This window comes from Ornithorhynchus anatinus, chromosome 10 (assembly GCF_004115215.2).
Source record: "Ornithorhynchus anatinus isolate Pmale09 chromosome 10, mOrnAna1.pri.v4, whole genome shotgun sequence".
Classification (NCBI taxonomy): domain Eukaryota; kingdom Metazoa; phylum Chordata; class Mammalia; order Monotremata; family Ornithorhynchidae; genus Ornithorhynchus; species Ornithorhynchus anatinus.
In genome coordinates, this window is record NC_041737.1 from 20,082,878 (window position 1) to 20,103,087 (window position 20,210).

Sequence of the window (20,210 nt, forward strand, 5' to 3'; positions counted from 1 at the left end):
ATTATCGCTACACTCTGTTCTGCAGTCTTCTGGACATTGCGGGACATTGTATTGCTGGACAGCATATGAGATAATCTGCCAGATTTAAGTTCTGTGATGAAAACCATGGCTATGAGTAAGCCTTCCTGCATGTGGGCTGGCTAGCCCATAACACGAATTTTCTTTACACCTATTCTCTATCAGTAGTATTAGTAGCAGCAGTAGCATTAAGCACTGACTGGTTGCACTGTACTATACCAAGAAGTTTGGAAAGTAAAACAGAAGCACATGACATGTTGCTTTCCCACAAGGACCTTGCATTTTTTTACCGAGGAGACAGACATGAACATATTCAAAAACCACGAAATCAGGATTAATAGCCAAATAAATAATTGAATAAATAATATATTTAAGCTTATTGTGGGTGAGAAATGTCTACCAACTCTGTTGTACTCTCCTGAACACTTAGTACAGTTCTCTGCCTACAGTAGGCACTCCCTAAGTACCATTGATCATCACTCGTGAATAATACATTTGAAGGTGCAAGAAGTGGCTTTTTGGGTGAGACTCAGGATATCAAAGTAACTCACAATCTTGTGTGTGTGTCTACATAGTACAGTCATCTATGTAAGGAAGTTCACAAACCATTGCCTCACTTTGGAAACATTTGTACATGTTTCAGCTGGTGGAGTTTCTCTGGATTGGAAGTGCTTTTGGACTCCAGCATGGAGTTCCTTCATTGCATCTTCAGCATGGCAGCAGAGAATGAATAGGTTGTAGAGAACTGGGCCATTAACACCAAGCTCAGGGACAGAAAAGCAGAGATAAAACTAAGATGAGGTTTTTATTTCTAGACTATAAGAAATAAATAGATTTGGGAATATGATTTTTGGCATAGTCTGGTAAAAATCTGACTGAAGTGAAATATTCGTATTTAGCTTCATGTAGTCACAACAAAGAATTACGTGGCTTTCAATCAGTTAATCAATCCACTGTATTCTTTGAGGTGTTACAATTTTACTGTGTGCTGAGGACTGGGCCAAGCACTTCAGGGAGTACAGTACAAAAGAGTTTGTAGACTCGATTCCTGCCTTCGATGGGCTTACAATCGAGTCACCTTCTAAAGTGAACTGTTTGGGCCAGATTGCAATTAGACCCATCAAAATGTAATATGGACAAAGGAAAAGTCTGAAGTCACTATTCCGTGGAAATGCTGGTACTTTGCTAAATTTAGGAAGAACAGTGCCAACTGATGATGAGGCCCCATAGGGGATAGTTCAGGGAGCGTTTTGCACTAGTTCAAATGCAGGCATACAGATGCAGAGAAGAACTAAATTATGATTGAAAAGCACAGTGAGTTTATAGTAAACTAGGTCATATTTGAGTCTGCCCAAACCTCTGTGTCTTGAATTGCTGGTATTTGTCAGGCAGAAGGATGATTTCCTGCCACTCTCTGGAGACTGTTTCCATGGATGTGAATTACTCATTATTTGTGAACCATTCAAACATATTTTCAATAATAAGAGCCTTTTTCCATTAATTAAAATGGCATTCCTTGTAGGGAGAATGGATATCAAATATGTCGCCAACATCTAAGGTTTTGGCATTGGTGGGTGTATGTTTACATATATATCTATGTATACACAAACATATAAAATACAATATATAGTATATAATGCATATATGTATGTTGTGATGTGTGTACATATTTATAGTTCATCCCACTAATGGCAAGTTTTGACTTTTAAAATAACTTAATTTTTGTTCATTGGGGATGTTTTGGAACCAAGCTACATATATATTTTTTTTTTAAGAATCCTAACTTTAGTCATAAATTGATGTGATAAATACCATTTGATCAGGTCCATGTATCCAGAAAGTCTGACATAGGTACATTTTTACAAATTAAAAAAATATATACATCTTTCAATTTGCTTTCATTCTCCCTCAGGCCCACATCTGGTTTCCACACAGAACCTCTTTGAGAAACAAGCTGGGCTTTTATAAATAAAAAGGGTCCCCTTTGCAAGAGCAGTGTCTGAGGATGGAATTGCTAAAGCACAGTAGAAAGCCAGTTAACTATTTGTAAGCTACCCACTTTAGGATTTTCTAACTGATTTCAGAGCTTTTTTTCAGTTCTGAAGGACCATTCAACTGTTTCCTACTTATCTTCTTCTTCCCTATATTTTCCCAAGAATAGGTCCAAGAATCCCAGGACAACAAGAGGTGGGCATAAGGTAATGGCTCATCTTCCTCCAGCCTTCTGGCCCTTAGAGTTTGTCCATGAGGTACCCTAGATAGATGCAGTGAGGATAGGGACCTCACTGGTCTAGAATTGTTCTCATTAGAATAGAGCGCCTACCTACTTAGTTCCCACCTCTCCCCACACCCCATAGCTGGTTATGCGTGAGAAGGGAAATAGACTTGCTCTAAATGGTCTTCCTCTTTTTTTAACCTAAATGTAAAGGTTTTAAAGAGCAGTACTGTGTCCTAATGGAAAGAGCCAAGGCCTGGGAGTCAGAGGTCCAGGATTCTAATCTCAGTTCCCCCATGTACCTGCTGGATGACCTTGGCCAAGTCCCTGGGGATTCAATGCCTAGTCTCCCTCCTATTTAAACTGTGAGCCGCATGTCGTACCTGATTATCTTGTAAATACCCCACTGCTTAGTACGGTATTTGGCATAGAGTAAGCGCTTAACAAATACCGCAATTATCATCATTATTATTATCATTATTACTAAATGATTTGAAAAGTATATGTCAACACTCCTCTCAATACTCAAGTTTAACAAGGAACCGACTACAGGATTATCCCTCAGACTGATTGCAGTGATAATGAGTGTAAACATTTTTTCAAAATGTACCTCATACCATTTCTTGCTCAGTCGCTTCCTAATTTTTGTGAATGCCCAGATTGTCAGTTGGTGTTGGTAAATAAACCCTCCTAAAGAAGTCCAGCATCATCCCTGAAAGTGAAGAGCAGTTATATAGAGAGTTGGAATAAAAGACTCAGAAAGTGCTAGCTATGAAGTTTGATTCCTTTATTTTCTTTAAACCATAAATCATACCAGCTAGAACAGAATGCTGTCAACTAAAAGAATGGGAGTGTTCCGAGACTCAGCATCTGGAGTCATTGGGTAACACTTCCTGGAATCAACCAGTCGATCCTGCAAGCAAAAGTGTATGTTCCATTGTTACTGGTCTCTTCTCACCCCATTTCTTTGGCAGGCTTCCCCCACTTTAATCCTATACTTGAAAATTAGATCAAACATAAGCTGTGCTCAGATTTACCTTCAGTTTCTTAACTCCCTTCCTGCTTTCTCTTTGACAGCCCAGGCATAAGAAGTCTTTTTCAAGTAGTAAATGAGTTTGGGAAGCACCCCACCGGAATTTTGTTACACCATGGCAATTTAGATAAAGGGATATTATAATCTCAGCACATTTCTGCCCCCAGACTACCAGCCCTATTTGCAAGAGTCTGAAAAAGTGATAATATTCTGTCAGTTTCAAGTCGATGAGAAAAATGGGGCAGATTTTCCCATTTATATTTATAGGATGCCTGTGGGGAAGCTAGCAGTTCATATGGCAGTTTACATGCTTAAATACATATGTGGAAAGATAAGGTTCCTATAGTCGTTTCTTTGTAGGAGCATGGGAGAAAAGACAGAGTAGATTGGTAATTGTCAGCTATGTAGAAGATGTTTTTAGGCTTAACCAAAGATAGTTTTTTTCCTTCTAAAACTCACCATTTCTTTAAAGGATACCATCTATTGTTAATGACTTTATTGATTTGATGATTGTGTTAAAATGTCATTTATTATGCTGCTGAAATATTTAGTTTCTGTCAGCATTTAATACGGATAAATCTATTTTCGGACACTTCTTTGATATACTGTAAAACTGCTCGTATTTGCAGTAAAATTTGTTTTGCTATGGTTTATTTGTGCATAGACTCCGTATGACTTTTCTCACTCAATTATTAGATGTCATAGTGTAGCTGAAACATGTGTAATGTCTGTTACCAATTTATACCATTAGCGGAGCAGCATGGAAAAAAATTGCTTGAGCAACAGAGGGCGTATTCTCCAGCAGTCATTGATAAGTACAATGTAAATATCCCTGTTTCTCATCTATCATGCAGGTAAACCTTTAAAAATGTTTTCTTTCTTTAAAGTCGTCCTGTCTTCCTCCTACTTTCCCATCTCAATTTAGCTCTCTCTTCTGAAGTATGTCCCCATGGCTATCCCATGACCCCTCCTCATCATGTCCCCAACACCCCATGGCCTAGTGGAATGGGCACATCCTGGAAGTTCTAGTCCTGGCTCTGCCATTCGTCTGCTGTGTGACCTTGGACACTTTATTTCTCTGTGCCTCAGTAATCTGTAAAATGGGAATTAAGAATGTGAGCTCCATATGGGACAGGGACTGTGTCTGACCTGATTAGCTTTTATCTACCCCAGCACTTAGTACAGTATCTGGCAATATTAATCTATCGTATTTATTGAGCACTTACTGTTTTCAGAGCACTTAGTAAGTTCTGGGGAGAGTACAACACAATAATATTACAGACACATTCCCTATGCACAACAAGTTTACAGTCTAGAGGGGTTAGACATGTATTAATATAAACAAATTAATTAAAGATATGTACATAAGTGCTGTGGGGCTGGGTGGGGGTTGGTGAATAAAGGAGCAAGTCAGGGTGATGCAGAAAAAAGTGGGGAAAAAAGGAAATGAGGGCTTAAGGAAAGTCTCTTGGAGATGTGTCTTCAACAAGTATACTGTGTGCTTTCAAAGGCACATAGTAAGTGTTTAGCAAATACAATAAACAAACCCAAACCCACCCTACTCTGCCCCAGCAAAGCTGGCCCCTTGTTTTGGAACCTCCGATCTGCCTGTGCTATGTTCTTAAAACACAATTTGCCCCATCATCCCTACTGATCCTCCTGCTATCGTCCCTGTTGCCCATCATTCCTGTCATCCCTGCTGTTGTCATCTGTTGTCCTTGCCATCCCTGCCGTCTCTCTGTCAGATGGTTCTTTATCAGTCCACCTCACCTGGGAACCTTAATGCTGGGGAGTGGGAGGGACAAAGCTGGGGAGAGGAGTCCAGGGAATGTACTAGTGGTTCAGCCCTATCCTTAATCCACAGTTGTCCCACACCTGCTGCCCCTTGGATTTAGGGGTCCCAAGCATCATGGGCCAGAAGGAAATGGTGTCTTAAGTGGGAGCCAGGGGGTGGGGGGCAGAGTGGGGCAAGTGTTTTGCCAGAGCAGGGGGAGAAAGGTATCAGGAGTAATAAATATAACATATTGTAATCAATCAAATGCAATAAGATTATTTGCTCCTATTTCTAAGGACCAATTCCATCTGAAATGCAACCTAATGGTGGTATTTGTTAAGCTGTATGTGCCAGGTACTCTAGTAAGTGCTCGGATTGATACAAGCAAACTGGGTTGGACATAGTCCCTGTACCCTCTGGGGCTCACAGTCTGAATCCCTATTTGCCAGATGAGGTGACTGAGGCACAGAGAAGTGAAATGATTTTCCCAAGATCACAAAGCAGAGAAGTGGTGGAGCTGGGATTAGAACCCAGATCCTTCTGACTCTCAGTCCCTGCTCTATCCACTAGGCCTTTGCCAATAAAGTCCATATTTATTTTCAGGATGAGTCCCAAACATCATACTTTCAATGTGAGTTGATAGCAGAGGAAGACATTACTGATTAAAAACAAAATCAACAAAACTTCTATCCCAAGCATCTACACTAGATAATAATTCTACTATGAACAGCATCCCTAGTGGAAAGACTATGGGTCTGGGGAGTCAGGAGACCTGGATTCTCATCCTAATTCTGACACTCAGCTCCTGAGAGATGGTGGGCAACTCACTTAACTTCTCTGTACCTCAGTTTCCTCATCTGTAAAATAGGGATTCAGTACTGTTCTCCCTCTTAGCTAGGGGCTCCCATGTGTCAGACCTGGTTATCTTGTATTTCCCCGCTGCTTAGTACAGTGCTTGATGCTTCATAAGAACTTAACAATTATTAACAAATGCTCCTGCCTTACTGAAATTCTTAGTGTCACTTTAGGGACAAATGACATCTTCCTCTTGAAATCCTTGTTCCAGGGAAAAAGTTAATCTAATTAATTAGAATCTGTGATAGAGGAAGGATTAAAGTAACTTTTCAATGTAGGTCTTAAAGTCAGCTTTGCGAGGTGGAAAAACATGATTTGATACACAGAATGAACCAAGTTACCAAAATAAACTAAATGGGCTATCTCAATAATGATGAAATTCCAATTGTCTTTTCTATGCTACTCTCAGTGGTATTTCTAGAGGACAGTCACCTCCCCTTGGGGAAATGAGCCGTAGTGCCTGATGTAGTGAATAGGGTGCAGCTTCAGATCCAGTGTGGATGTAATTCTTCTTGCTGTTCAGTCTGAATAAACATTTTAAGTAGGTGTGGTGTATTGTCAAGTATTCTCATTTGGCTGAAGCTCTCTGCATATCAACAGTACTCCGTGGAACCACCAACCACCTGCCAAAGCAAAAGTGGATTCTGAGCACCTGAATACATTCTGATTCATGCAATTAAACAGTTTGCTCAGTTAAGAAGAAAAGGATATCTCACACTGAGTTTGATGTCTTTTTATTTCAAAACAAAAGAGTTTCGATTCTTTCACTCCAAGTTTAACCTAACCATTGTGTGGCAAGGGAGGTTTAATGAATCATTGTTTAACTTAGATACTGCCAAGTATTTGACCATTAAATAGTCTCAAATGTGTACATAGCACTTCCCTGACAGATCCTTATTTAACTCTGATTAATTGGTGTTGAATGGCTATTTAATTACTTCAGAAGAAAGCTAAGAACACTATATTTTCTGATTATTATTTGGTGTAATAATATACATGTAGCTGCTGAAGTTGAACAGATTGTTTAATCAGCCCAAGTATGAAGAAATTTCCTAAAAATAGAACAGACAGCAATTTCTAGATATTTTTTTTTAAGTTTAGTTTGGGAAACTGAATCTCTCAGCCCATGATGCTCTATAACCTCATTTTTGAAGAAACAGGAACAGTGCATCTTTGTAATTGAGTACTTTTACAAATTCCAGTGAAAAGCATTCATCTCTGTATACAGAAACATGGAGTGTGCTACTCTATAAATATTCTACTACATTCAATTCCTGGTGTAGACAAATGAATACAATCGGAGAAGCAGTGTGACTCAGTGGAAAGAGCACGGACCTGGGAGTCAGAGGTCATGGGTTCTAATCCCGGCTCTGTCACTTGTCAAGTGTGTGAGTTTGGGCAAGTCACAACTTCTGTGAGCCTCAGTTACCTCATCTGTAAAATGGGCATTAAGGCTGTGAACTCCATGTGGTACAACCTGATCACCTGTATCCCCCAGCTCTTAGAACAGTGTTTCGCACATAGTAAGTGCTTAACAAATGCCATCATTATTATTTTTATTTTTCTAACATGGTAGTATGTTTATAAAATCAATTATTTCATATTAATTTCAGTGCTTACTGTGCAGAGCACTATACTAAGCACTTGGGAGAGTACAGTATAACAGAGGTGGTAGACATGTTCCCTATCCACAGCACTATTAATGAAACAGCCAAGATAGACAACATGGCTTTTTTTTCCTTTTAAAAATATTCACATTCTGCAAAATTTCATATTTTATACTTATTGTTGTTAATTACCACACTTAATGGAGATGTCTAGTACTGAATTTGCTGATATCTTAATGAAGGAATTATCTGTTAAAGAGTTTGGCCAAAAGTAAATAAGTACACAGAGCCCCTGCAATTCATATAAACCATATGCTTCTTGTATCTAACAATATCTAGGCTGTAAGCTTGTTGTGAGCAGGGAATATGTCTCCCAACTCTGTTATATTGTATTCTCCCAAGTGCTTAGTATAGTGCCCGGCACACAGTAAGTGCTCAAGAAATATGATAGATTGATTATTGCTAGTGTGTACATTGTGATTCTTACTGATATCAGTAATGGAATTCGAGGATGTAAGTTATACTTCTTCTTGAACCGCATGCTTTCTCGAGAGGATCGTGCAGTGATATTTATCATAGCACAGCCAGCTTTGTGCAACAAGAGTTGAAAGTTCCAAGGTTTTAGCAACATGCATTGTAGATAGACCTGGCTATCAGATATGGGCGTTTGCTGATCCATATCCAGGGCACACTTTACATAGGGCGGGTTGTGGGAGGGCCTATTGTTTTCAAGTTCAGTCATGTTCACAGACTGTTTCTCTCTCCTATTTTAGGGCTTGTCATTTCATTACATTAGATGGTCTTGCCGGTTAATTAGGTATATTCAGAGATAATTTCATTTTTTACAGGTCCTTTCAATTTAACGCCATCTGTATTTGTAGGGAAGAATGGATTATGACAACTCTGTGGAAACTAAACTGAAGAAAACACCATATATGTTCTGGGATAATCGATAAGAAATGTGGCCTAGTGAAAAGAGCATGGGCCTGGGAATCAGAGGACCTGGATTCAAAACCTGTTTTCCCTCCCCCTTAGACTTGCAGCCTCATGTGGACAGGAATGGTGATCAATCTGAATATCTGATATCTACCCCAGTGCTCAATACATTGTGTGGCACACAGAAGCACTTAATAAATGCAATTATTATAATTAACCTGTATTCTTCAAAGTATGTGAAGCGTTGTGGGAAGTAGCAATGCCTAGTGGAAAGAGCACGGGCCTAGAAAGCAGGATTTGGGTTCCAAATCTGGCTTTACCACTTGCCTGCTGTATGACCTTGGGTAAGTCACTTAACTTCTCTGGGCCTCAGTTTCCTCAACTAAAAATGATTCAGTATCTGTTCTCCTTCCTACTTAGAGTATAAGCCTCATGTGGGACAGGGATTGGACACAATCTGATTATCTTGTATTTACCCCAGCTCACTCTGGGCAGGGAATGTGGCTGTTTAGTGTTGTATTCTCCCAAACTGTTAGCGCAGAGTTCTGCACACAGTAAGTGCTCAACAAATATGATTGAATAATAATGTTGGTATTTGTTAAGCACTTACTATGTGCCGAGCACTGTTCTAAGCGCTGGGGTAGACATAGGGGAATCAGGTTGTCCCACGTGGGGCTCACAGTCTTAATCCCCATTTTACAGATGAGGGAACTGAGGCCCAGAGAAGTTAAGTGACTTGCCCACAGTCACACAGCCGACAAGTGGTAGAGCTGGGATTCGAACTCATGAGCCCTGACTCCAAAGCCCGTGCTCTTTCCACTGAGCCACGCTGCTTCTCTCATTCATTGAATGAATGAATGAATGAACAGTGCTTGACACACAGTAAGCACTTAACAAAATACCATTAAAAAACAAAACAATAAAACAGAAGCTGAAAACTGAGTGAATTTAATCTAGAACTAATAAAGACACATAGTGGGTTAGTGCGAAAACTAGTATGCTCCAGAAGTAGGATTAGCGACTTGGATTGGGGAACAAAGCCAAAGCAGAACTCTGTATCCCATTCCTCTCTCCCTATCTATAGGTAGATAATGTGGCAAGACTTCTCCTGCTCTAAGGTTAAGGGGTGCAGAGTCTGCTCTGGTCTGAGCTCTCTGAGTCTCCAAATAAATTGTTGGTTTTTAATGATGTGGAATAATCATCCCCCATGAGGCAATAGAAAAGTCATGTAGCTGGAGTCCAACTTGTTTGACGAGGAGTAGCTTCACTGAGGCATGTTCAAAATCTTCAAGGGTTAATTGCCAGAGTTTACCTTTAGAATTTAAATAGAGGTATTAAAAGTTAGAGTTTTTATTGTGCCTACAGCATGGATAGAACTGTACTAAGTGCTAGGAAAGAATACCCAGGGACTCACATTCTTAAAAAGGAGAGGGGAAGGGACTGACAACAGACCCATCAGGAGAGTTGAAATAAGATGCTAAAGTAACATAAAGACATGCCACATTTGGAAAGTAAAAATTAAAAAGCAGTGGGATGCATTGGCTAGAGCAGCAGAATTCCAGGCTCTTCAAGGTTCAGAGTCCACAGTCAAAACCACAGCCACAATGACCACTATAACAGTGATCACCACACTCTTCCTCAGGTTTTGTGGGAGTGGCACCAGTTCCTGGCTCCTTTTCTTTCACCTGTCAAGGAAGTATAGGGCACGGTGGCTTAGAAGTTTCTGGGTGATGCAGAGGAGAGCCAGTTTGGATTTCTAATCTGGTGGCCTGTTAGAGGGGGGTGCCGAAGGCCCTGGATGTCGAGGTGGGAGGGTGGGAAGATAACTGCTGGGTTTGTGCGGCCATGGTAAACAGATGGGTTGAGAGGCTCTATTCTGCAATGCAGACCCCATGGCCTTGTACGGACAGGGCATTGTCAAAAGCAGAGGCCCTAAGTGTCACTCTAGGAAGGCAGGGGGGTTCCTGGTTGTTTAGTCCAGCTATGAGGTGGAGGAGAGGAACTATCAAGTAGGAGGGAAATATGAAGTAGGATGAAATTAATAGAGCTCCTTTTTTTATAGCAATCCTTTAATTGTTTGGAAGTAGAAGTTGAAGAAAATGGTAATGATGAAAATAGGTTAGAATTCAAAGATAGACTATTTTTGATTCTAGCCCAGCATTCTGTATAATATTGAATTAATAAGTATAGCAGTTTGTGAGATTTCTTTTAGAGAAATGTTGCCTTCCCAATGATTTAGGTTTTCTTTATGATGAAGTAGCTGAGAAGCAGTTTAATTACATCTTAAAATGATCTAATTTGCTCATAATTGCGAAGGTATAAGGGAAAACAAGAGTTCAGACATAATCTTTAAAGCTGGTTCTTCCATGGTTTTAAAACTTGACTGTGGATGTTCACCTCTCCCAAATATTTAATGATTAATATTCCTCCAAGAGGAATTCCATTCTCAGGACAAGATCAATTCCCCCAGCTGGCGGAGCAGGATTGAAAGAGTACCTCTAGATTGAAAACTCCTTACTAAATTGCGAGATCCTTGAAGGCAGGATCTTGTCTTCTAATTCTGTCAAATTGTATTCTCCCAAGTGCTTAGTACTATGCTTTGCCACCCCCAAACCAACCAATCAATAGCATGTATTGAGCACTTACTATGTGGAAGTCACTATAATGAGCACTTGGTGAACAGTAGAATTGTACTCTATTGAGAAGCAAAGTGGCCTCATGGATAAAGCACAGTCTGGGAGGCAGAAGGACCTGGTTCTAATCCCAGCTCTGCCACTTGTCTACTTTGGGACTTTAGGTAATTCACTTAACTTCTCTCTGCCTCAGTTACCTCATCTGTAAATTGGGGATGAAGACTGTGAGCCCCATTTGGGACATGTGCTGTGTCCAACCTGTTTAGCTTGTATCTACCCCAGCTTAGTACAGTGCCTGGCACATTGTAAGTGCTTAACTAATACTAAATAGAATTGAAAAGAACTCTTAGAATCTGGGGAGATGGACAATAAAATAAATTACAAATAGACCAGCAGTATAAGAATAGGAGTCCCTTAAGGTTTTCTTAGATGAGGATTTGTATCATGCCAGCTACTGGGTAGCCAAATTATTAGTAGCTAACCACTGTGTTCCCATAAGCTTTGGCAGTCCCATGAAAACAGCACATGGACCTACCTCCCTTCAGGGCTTATTTCCCTTGGTCAGAAGAATCAAACTCTGACTTATGTGAGGACCTCTTCTCCAGTAATATTTATACACTGGCCACATTTTTAAATAGTTGCTAAATGCTGGTAAGTCATTGATATCATTATTAACAATATAATGGATTCACATTAAAGTGGGCAAAAGAAATGCAATTCATGATTAGAACTATCTCCATTAATGTCAATCAGATACAGGTTAGGGATTAGGAAACCATGAAGGGAATAAGCGGTGACCCAAGGTTTTTTTGGGGGGGGACACACAGGTGGTCATTGTGGGGACAGAGAGAGAGAGAGAGAGAGAGAGAATGAATTCACAGAGAGAGAAACTGAGATGCTTATTTATAACATGTTGGTTCCAGCTTCCAGGTCTATAACAGTAACCATTTTAAAATGAAAGAGTTGTATAAATAATGCTAAGAACAAGCATTAGGAAGCAATGCATCTGTAGCCTTACATATTATTCATCACAAATACCAGGGCAATTTAAAATCATGAATAATGACGTATGCTATGTCCCCGACTGTGCTTTATCCACGAGGCCACTTTGCTTCTCAATAGAGTACAATTCTACTGTTCACCAAGTGCTCATTATAGTGACTTCCACATAGTAAGTGCTCAATACATGCTATTGATTGGTTGGTTTGGGGGTGGCAAAGCATAGTACTAAGCACTTGAGAGAATACAATTTGACAGAATTAGAAGACAAGATCCTGCCTTCAAGGATCTCGCAATTTAGTAAAAGTCATGAGGATCACAAAGCACATTACAAATAGTAGTAATAGTATTTATTAAACACAGTGTGGGGAGAGCACTGCACTGAAAGAGAATACACAGACATATATCATTAATTTTCAGAATATACCTTTAAGGTAAGGAGTGGAAGGGGGTGGGGGGATTATTCCATAAATCTACACTTAGATTAGGAGTCTGAATCATGTAGAGGAGAATTAACTTTCTTTGTTATTTTCCTAAAATAAGTCAGAAAGAGGAGTGGAGAAAAAGTTGCCTATTCAAAGCCACATTCTGTTCTGATCATGATTCCTTTCTGGACTGACAAAGTTGTGAATGTTGTACATTTAAAAGAAATGCAGAGAACATTGATAAAGCAGTTGTTTAGGTTTCAGGTGTTTCCTGAATCAAAGTTTATTGTTGCTAAGTTATTCAGAAATTTGAGAGGACAGATATATATTAAAGGCTAATTTTAATCAGCCATCTCTGATGTTTATCTTGTTCTATTTCTTCAGATTTTCTTGAACTAAAACTATCAGTAGTAAGAAATGATATTTATTAAATAATCTTGGATGTTCTTCTGTTTCTATCTTTCACTGCTTGAAAGAAAGTTTTTGTTAGAACCAGACTGTGCAACAATGTCAAATTAACCTTCTGTGAAGGCAAACTCACTATTTGGAATAATAATACAAGTGTGGTATTATTGAAATGTGGTGTATTTTAAGTGCTTTCTATGTGCCAAGTACTGAACTAAGCATTGGGCAGATATGATAATCAGTTTGACGCAGTCCCTGTCCTCTGAGGAGCTTACAGTCTAAGGGGGAGGGAGAGCAGGTATTGAATCCCCCTTTTACAGTTAAGAGAAACTGAGTCACAGATAAGTACCTTGCCCACTTGCCCAAAACAAGCAAATGACAGCTGGGATTAGGACTCAGGTCATCTGACTCCCAAACCCGTGCTCTTTCCACTAGGCAGTGCTGTTTCTCACAGTGGCAGAATTCCAATGTTTCCTATAGTGGAAGGCCCTTAGGTCTTTGGGGCACTCTATTAAACTGGAAAACCATGCAAATGAGTGGGCTTCTTGTTTAGGGGATTGCTTAGCAGAATCAATTTTGATATATTATGCAAAAGTATTTTGATTCTTTGTTTGATCTTTGTGCATTTGTTCATGAGATCAGAAATATTTTGTACTTGGACTGGAGTCCCAGAAATACAAAAGCAAATTTTTTGCTTTTTGGTGTACCAATGTCCTATCCTATGTGGTTTTCTTTCCTAAAATAAGGCCATGTTTTTAAAATCCTCCGCTGTTTTGTGGTGGTGTTATTCCACCCAAGTCAGCTATTTTCTTTTGTTTGTCACTGATAGATTTATTTCAGGTGAATTTAAACTCTATTAAACGTGTACATTTGAAACATCATTTTGGTTTGCTTGAGGATTGTTTTTCCTAAGGATTTTATCTGAGGATAGAAATAATTTCTCTCCTCTTGCTTTTAAAGGGAGAATTTTAAATCGCTTCTCCAAGGACATTGGACATTTGGATGACCTGCTACCCCTGACTTTTCTAGACTTCATACAGGTAGTGCTATTGTGGTGTTAAAATTCTTGAACAGTAGTAGTCTGTTAAGCCTTGTCTGTAGCAAAAGAAAACAAAAAAGAACAATTCATCTGACAGGGTTTAGTTTTAACTTAATAAAAGGTCTTGTTTGTAAAAGGAAGGTGTGGTTTTGAGTCTTAGTGTAAGTTAACATGAGTAATAACTGGCGTGCAGGAGTGGCTACACATAAGTTGCTTTCGTGTCACGGTTTCAGTTCATAGCAGCTACATGCTGGGTAAATTACTCCTGATTTGCCTCCCAGGTATCTGGCATTCATTCTGCTGTACTGTGAACATTTCATAATACAGAAACAATCAACTCGCACGGAAAGATAGCCTAGATTAACTAAATTATGCATTGTATTGCCACAAAGACCAAATATTTACGGCACCAAATTGGGACAAAAACAGGTGTGGTTGCATACAAAGAAAAGATTAGTAATAATAAGGTGAAAATAATATGGTGTCATTAGGAACAAAAGAAAGTAGTTATTACAGGTACAAAATCTCTAAAGGCCAACAATTGAGTTTGGAATCAAAATTTCACTAGCAAATGTCTTTTTGTAGGCAGGGCTTTCATAAATTAATTGCTGAAAGTATTATGGTGTCTAAGCGATCCCCAAAGAAATCTTTGAAAAGGATTTGCCTATTGCATGCAATTTTCCAGTGCTGTGAGACATCTTATCCCTTTATTCCAAGTATAGGACTTTGTGGCAATATATTTTTTTTTTTTACATTTTCATGCTGTCTTTGAGGAAAGTAAGTAGTGGGGCTTCTTCATTTCTAAAGTGTTTCTCTTTCCCTTGAAATAAATCCATCGAAAGTTTAAACTATCTTTTTGATTTGTTTATGAAGGCACAGCTAGCCATAGTGCTTTTAACCTCTTTCTTTGGAGATGCTGATGGACATTATGATTGTGATTCTGACCTGATTTCAGTAATAGGGTGTTGTGGATGTAATCTATAGCGAGCTGACTTTTTTTTTTTTGGCCTGCTCCCCACATAGCATTAGAATGCCGTAAGAGTCTACAGGGAGTGTCCTGGAACCACTATTAGAGAAAACCAAAGGCTTTTATTAAAAATACTTAAAATATCTGATAATCAAGCTTTTAAATTGAAACATAAAAGTGAATCTTAGAGATAATACATAGTCCGATATGTAAAAATAGCTGGGAGAGAAGCCAAAACTTTTTGGGATGCACGTGAAAATATTTGTCAGCTTTTTCAGTTAGTTACCTAGTTGAAAACTAACAGGAAATAGGGTCACTTTTCACTGTCACCTTTCACCTTGCAGTCTCCCCAAAGCCAATTAATCAAGGATTACATGGTAGAATAATTTTATTTTAGGCAATAATTTTGATTATTTTGAACACACATTCATTTTGACAGATTCTTCTGAATTTGCTAATTCTGGTATATTGTACTTCTCAAGCTCTTAGTACAGTGCTCTGCACATAGTAAATGCTCAGTAAATTCCACTGATTGATTTGAAGTCTGTCTGAACAAGTAATAGCAGCTATTTCACTTCATAAATTGCAAGTTAAAGTTTCCTGTTTTATTTGAAGATATAATTCAGTTGAATAAAAGAAAAGAGAAGACATTTTATGTGAAACTGTGAATTAGGAATGTTTTAAAAACCAGAATTCTATCCACTAGCCTTTGCTTAGAATAGCTTTCTAAACTCAGTTTTCAGGTTAAATTATTTTAGTGAGTATTGGGGGAGACAAGTTAATGAGAGCTATTAGCTGTGGTCTTCCTAAACTTTGACTTTCAGCTATTAATCTGCCTAGAGGGTATGTTGTTCCCTATCTGTACCTTTACCTGAAACTTTCATCTATCACCCTACACTACCAGTAGTGCCAATTAGTTCATTGATTTTAATAGCACAGTGTATCTATCATGTTACTGGTCTCCATGCAAGCATAGTTTTGTATGAGAATAACTCAGTTATCAATTATGATAAAGATCTTTTGTCATTTGTTTTGTTTGCAGGTGTCTCTAATAAAGCTTCCCATAATCCTTTTAGGAAGAAATATTTTCTCCTTTTTAAAACAGTATTAGCCAAATATAAAAGCCCTGATCCCTAGCATTGTGGTTGATTCTTTGAGGGACATTTCCCAACATTCATTGTTTAAATGGTTGTCAGGAGGAATCAAGTGAAACTTAATAAACAATGCAGTAACTGGTTCATTTTACTTTGTGGGTAGAAGCCTTTATGGAGAGGATTTGCATTCAATAAATGACCTTTTTACTGAACTATCATTAGAATAATTTTGAAGTATTCTGCCCCCTGACTATATTATTAGCAAGTGAATCTGTTCCTCCACACAAATTCAATCTGTGTTTAGATATCTTACTAAATTCTGAGGTTTTTAATTACTGAGAAGGAAAGGCCAGGTTAAGTATTTTCAAATAATGATGATATTTTAGACTCCTTATTGAGACCATGAACATTCTAAAGCAAACAGAATTTTACAGTAGACAATTATTGCATGAAAACTAGTTTTCAAAGTTGAATACGTTGAATTCAACTCACTTTTTGTCTCAAAATAGATGAAAAAACCCCTTTAGTAATGACCAAAATATTCTGGTAATGAATTAGATACCTAGCAAGACTTAGATACCTATTTGGGTTTATTGGTGTACATATTTTTGCAGTAGGTAGGTAATCAGTTGAAAAGGCAAACTCAAATGACAACTGGACCCTCTTGAATTTATCTGATGCTTGAGTTTTTCCATGGTGATTTTGTCTGGACCCAGTCCTTTGGTAATTGAAAGAAAGCAAACTTTGAGGAGTAAACTTTCTCCTTCTGAAGGCTGTAAATTTAGCCCAGTGGGTTTATATGGGACAAAAGTGGCAATAAGGGTAGAGCAATCTATTTTACAAAATTGTTCCCTTCATAGCCTTACGTACCTGCATTTACAGGTCCTTAAGTAGAAGTGAGTAGAGCTTGTTGAGCAAATCTAAAATTGCTGTCGATTTTATTAGTGTCTCTGTGTAGACAGTCACTTTTCAAAAAGTCTTAGAATAAATTTGAAATGGAAGCAATTTGTTCATTCATATTGCACATCCCTTAGGTGGTTTTCTTGTAACTATCTTTGCTTTATTTAGTGTGGTTCCAATCTCAGAGAGTGGAATTTTTTATTACTACTTCAGTTTTTTGAGGGTGCACATGGTACGTGAACTAAAAACCAATTGTAATTTTAGCCCCAGTTTGGAGATTTGCAATTGTTAAAGCTTCAATAAAATTCTAAAACTATGTTTTAAGCTCTAAGTTTCTCTACAGCCAGATATTTATTGACAGCAGGTAGTATCATCAAAATACTCACGATTAGGTGTCCAGAAATAACTGGGTAAAACTGGATCTATGGAATCTTCAGTGTATCTTTAGTTAGTCTATCTTTAGCGTAATTTTTGTTGCGTTCTCTGCTGCAGTATTTGTGTCCTTAGAACATTCTTCACTTAAACTTCTCCCAGGAGAAGCACCAAGGCCTAGTGGAAAGAGCAGGAGCCTGGGAGACAGAGGACCTGAATTCTAATCCCACCTTTTCCAATTGCCTGCTGTGTGACCTTGGGCAAGTCACTTAATGTCTCAACTGTAAAATGGAGATTAAATCCTACTTCTTCCTACCTAGACTCTGAAACCCAAGTGGGACAGAAACTGTCTGCAATCTGATTAACTCGTAACTACCTCAGCACTTAAAGCAGTGATTGACTTAACAAATAAAACAATAATAATATTGCATGCCCATTACCAATTATCACTCTAAACAATTCCTCTGTCCAGGTTCTTGATTCTGAAGCCTTAGGATTGAGCCTTGTCTGTCATTCTGGGCAGGAGACTCCTTCCATCACCTAACAGTTTATGGATTTAGGTCAGAGAGAATTTCCTTTTCACTAGGAGAAAGAATATGTTGTTGCTTATTCCTGGAAATTTATGAGCCAAAATATGGAATGCTGATGGAAACTTAATTTATCTCTATTCTGGGATAAAGGGCTTTATTTGCCTGTTCTGTTGAACATCATTTTTGGAAGAAAATTGCTGGTAATTAACATAATGAACCTAATTGTCCCAATGCCTAAAGTTACTCTGTATTATAAATTAGGCAGTTTGTGCAACCAATAGGAAACTAATGTTCACCGTGGTTAGTTTATCATTTACAGAACATTCAAACTTTAATATAAATTCAAGATAAAACCCACTAAAATGATATTGACTTATATTTTTGGTTCATATATCTTGTTTATTTAATTTCACAGTAATTCAGATATGATGTCATTTAGCACTGAGGTAGCACAGTTGGTTTTTCTTACAGTGCCATTATCATTATTATCAGTAAATATATATTATGTTTCTAACTGATCATGGCAAAAACACGATTAAGCAGACACAATTCCTGCCATCTTGGACCTAGCTTTATTCCTTCCTAATTCATTCATTCATTCAATAGTATTTATTGAGCTCTTACTATGTGCAGAGCACTGTACTAAGTGCTTGGAATGTACAATTCAGCAACAGATAGAGACGATCCCTGCCCATTGATGGGCTTACAGTCTAATCAGGGGAGACAGATGCACAAAAACAAGACAACTTAATCACAATAAATAGAATCAGGGGAATGTATATCTCATTAACAAAATTAACAGGGTAATAAAAATATATACAAATCAGCACAGTGCTGAGGGGAGGGGAAGGGAGAGAGGGAGGAGCAGAGGGAAAGGGGGGAAAGGGGGCTTAGCTGAGGGGAGGTGAAGGGGGAGCAGAAAGGGAGCAGAGGGAAAAGGGGAAGTTCAGTCTGGGAAGGCCTCTTGGAGGAGGTGAGCTCTCAGTAGGGCTTTGAAGAGGGGAAGAGAGTTTGGCAGAGGTAAGAAGGGAGGGCATTCCAAGACAGCAGTAGGTTGTGGGCCAGAGGTCGATGGTGGGATAGGCGTGAACGGGGGACGGTGAGATGAGCGGGAGAAAAGCGGTGCATTCAGGGTGGGCAGTAGGAAGTAGGGAGGAGAGGTAGGAGGGGGCAAGTTGATGGAGAACCTTGAAGCCCAGAGTGAGAAGTTTTTGTTTCGTGCAGAGGTTGATGGGCAACCACTGGAGGTTTTTAAGGAGGGGAGTGACATGCCCAGAGCATTTCTGCAGTAAGATGATCTGGGCAGTGAAATGAAGAATAGACTGGAGCGAGGAGAGACAGGAGGAAGGGAGATCAGAGAGAAGGCTGACACAATAATCCAGTCGGGATATTATGAGAGCTTGTACCAGCACGATAGCCATTTGGATGGAGAGGAAAGGGCGGATCTTGGCGATACTGTAAAGATGAGACCGACAGTCGTTGGTGACGGATTGGATGTGTGGGTTGAATGAGAGAGCTAATGTCTGTAGAATTATGAAATCCTGTTAAAAATACTAGACAGGGATTAACATGCTTAATTTTCTGGCCCATACTAAATACTTCTCAGTTATCCTGGTCTTGCATCTTAAATTGAAGATTTGCATTTCCAATGTAGGTTTTCCATTAGGGAAAGTTAAATGCACAGCATCACCTGTGTTACTAGGAAATAGGTGAATGTTTTAGATATATAATAACAAACACACAGGAAGGAGAAGCAGCCTGGCCTGGTGGAAAGAGCCCTAGCCTGGAAGGCAGAAGACCTGGATTCTAATCCCGGCTCTGCCATTTTCCTCTTGTGTGAACTCAGGCAAGTCACTGGATTATTGTGTCAGCCTTCTCTTTGGTCTCCCTTCCTCATGTCTCTCCCCACTCCAGTCTATTCTTCATTCTGCTGCCCAGATCATCTTCCTACAGAAACGTTCTGGGCATGTCACTCCTCTCCTTAAAAACCTTCAGCGGTTGCGTATCAAGCACCGTATGAAACAAAAACTCCTCACTCTTGACTTCAAGGCTCTCCATCACCATGCCCCCTCCTACCTCACCTCCCTTTTCTCTTACTACTGCCCACCCCTTACACTCCACTCCTCTGCCGCTCACCTCCTCACTGTCCGCCGTTCACTCCTATCCTGCCATCGACCTCTGGCTCACGTCCTACTGCTGTCCTGGAATGCCCTCCCTCCCCATGTCCACCAAACTAACTCTCTTCCCCTATTCAAAACCCTACTGAGAGCTCACCTCCTCCAAGAGGCCTTCCCAGACTGAGCTACCTCCTTTTCCCTCAGCTCCCCCTCCACCCTCCTCTCCTCCCCCCCTTCCCCTCCCCTAAGCACTGTGTTCATTTGTATATATTTATTACCCTATTTATTTTG

The 20,210-nt window shown here is 39.3% G+C and overlaps 1 protein-coding gene across 5 annotated transcripts in view; it reads left to right on the forward strand.

The window, feature by feature from the left end:
- ABCC4 (ATP binding cassette subfamily C member 4) overlaps nt 1–20,210 on the forward strand; it is a 252,819-nt gene that overhangs the window by 143,845 nt on the left and 88,764 nt on the right. For 4 of the 5 annotated variants that reach the window (XM_007667967.4, XM_029073687.2, XM_029073683.1 and 1 more), the window contains one exon: nt 13,861–13,940. The exons of the other annotated variant lie outside the window; for it this stretch is intronic. In XM_007667967.4, coding sequence (XP_007666157.2) covers nt 13,861–13,940 — 80 coding nt within the window. The remainder of the gene's footprint in view (nt 1–13,860; nt 13,941–20,210) is intronic. 5 annotated transcript variants of the gene reach the window in all.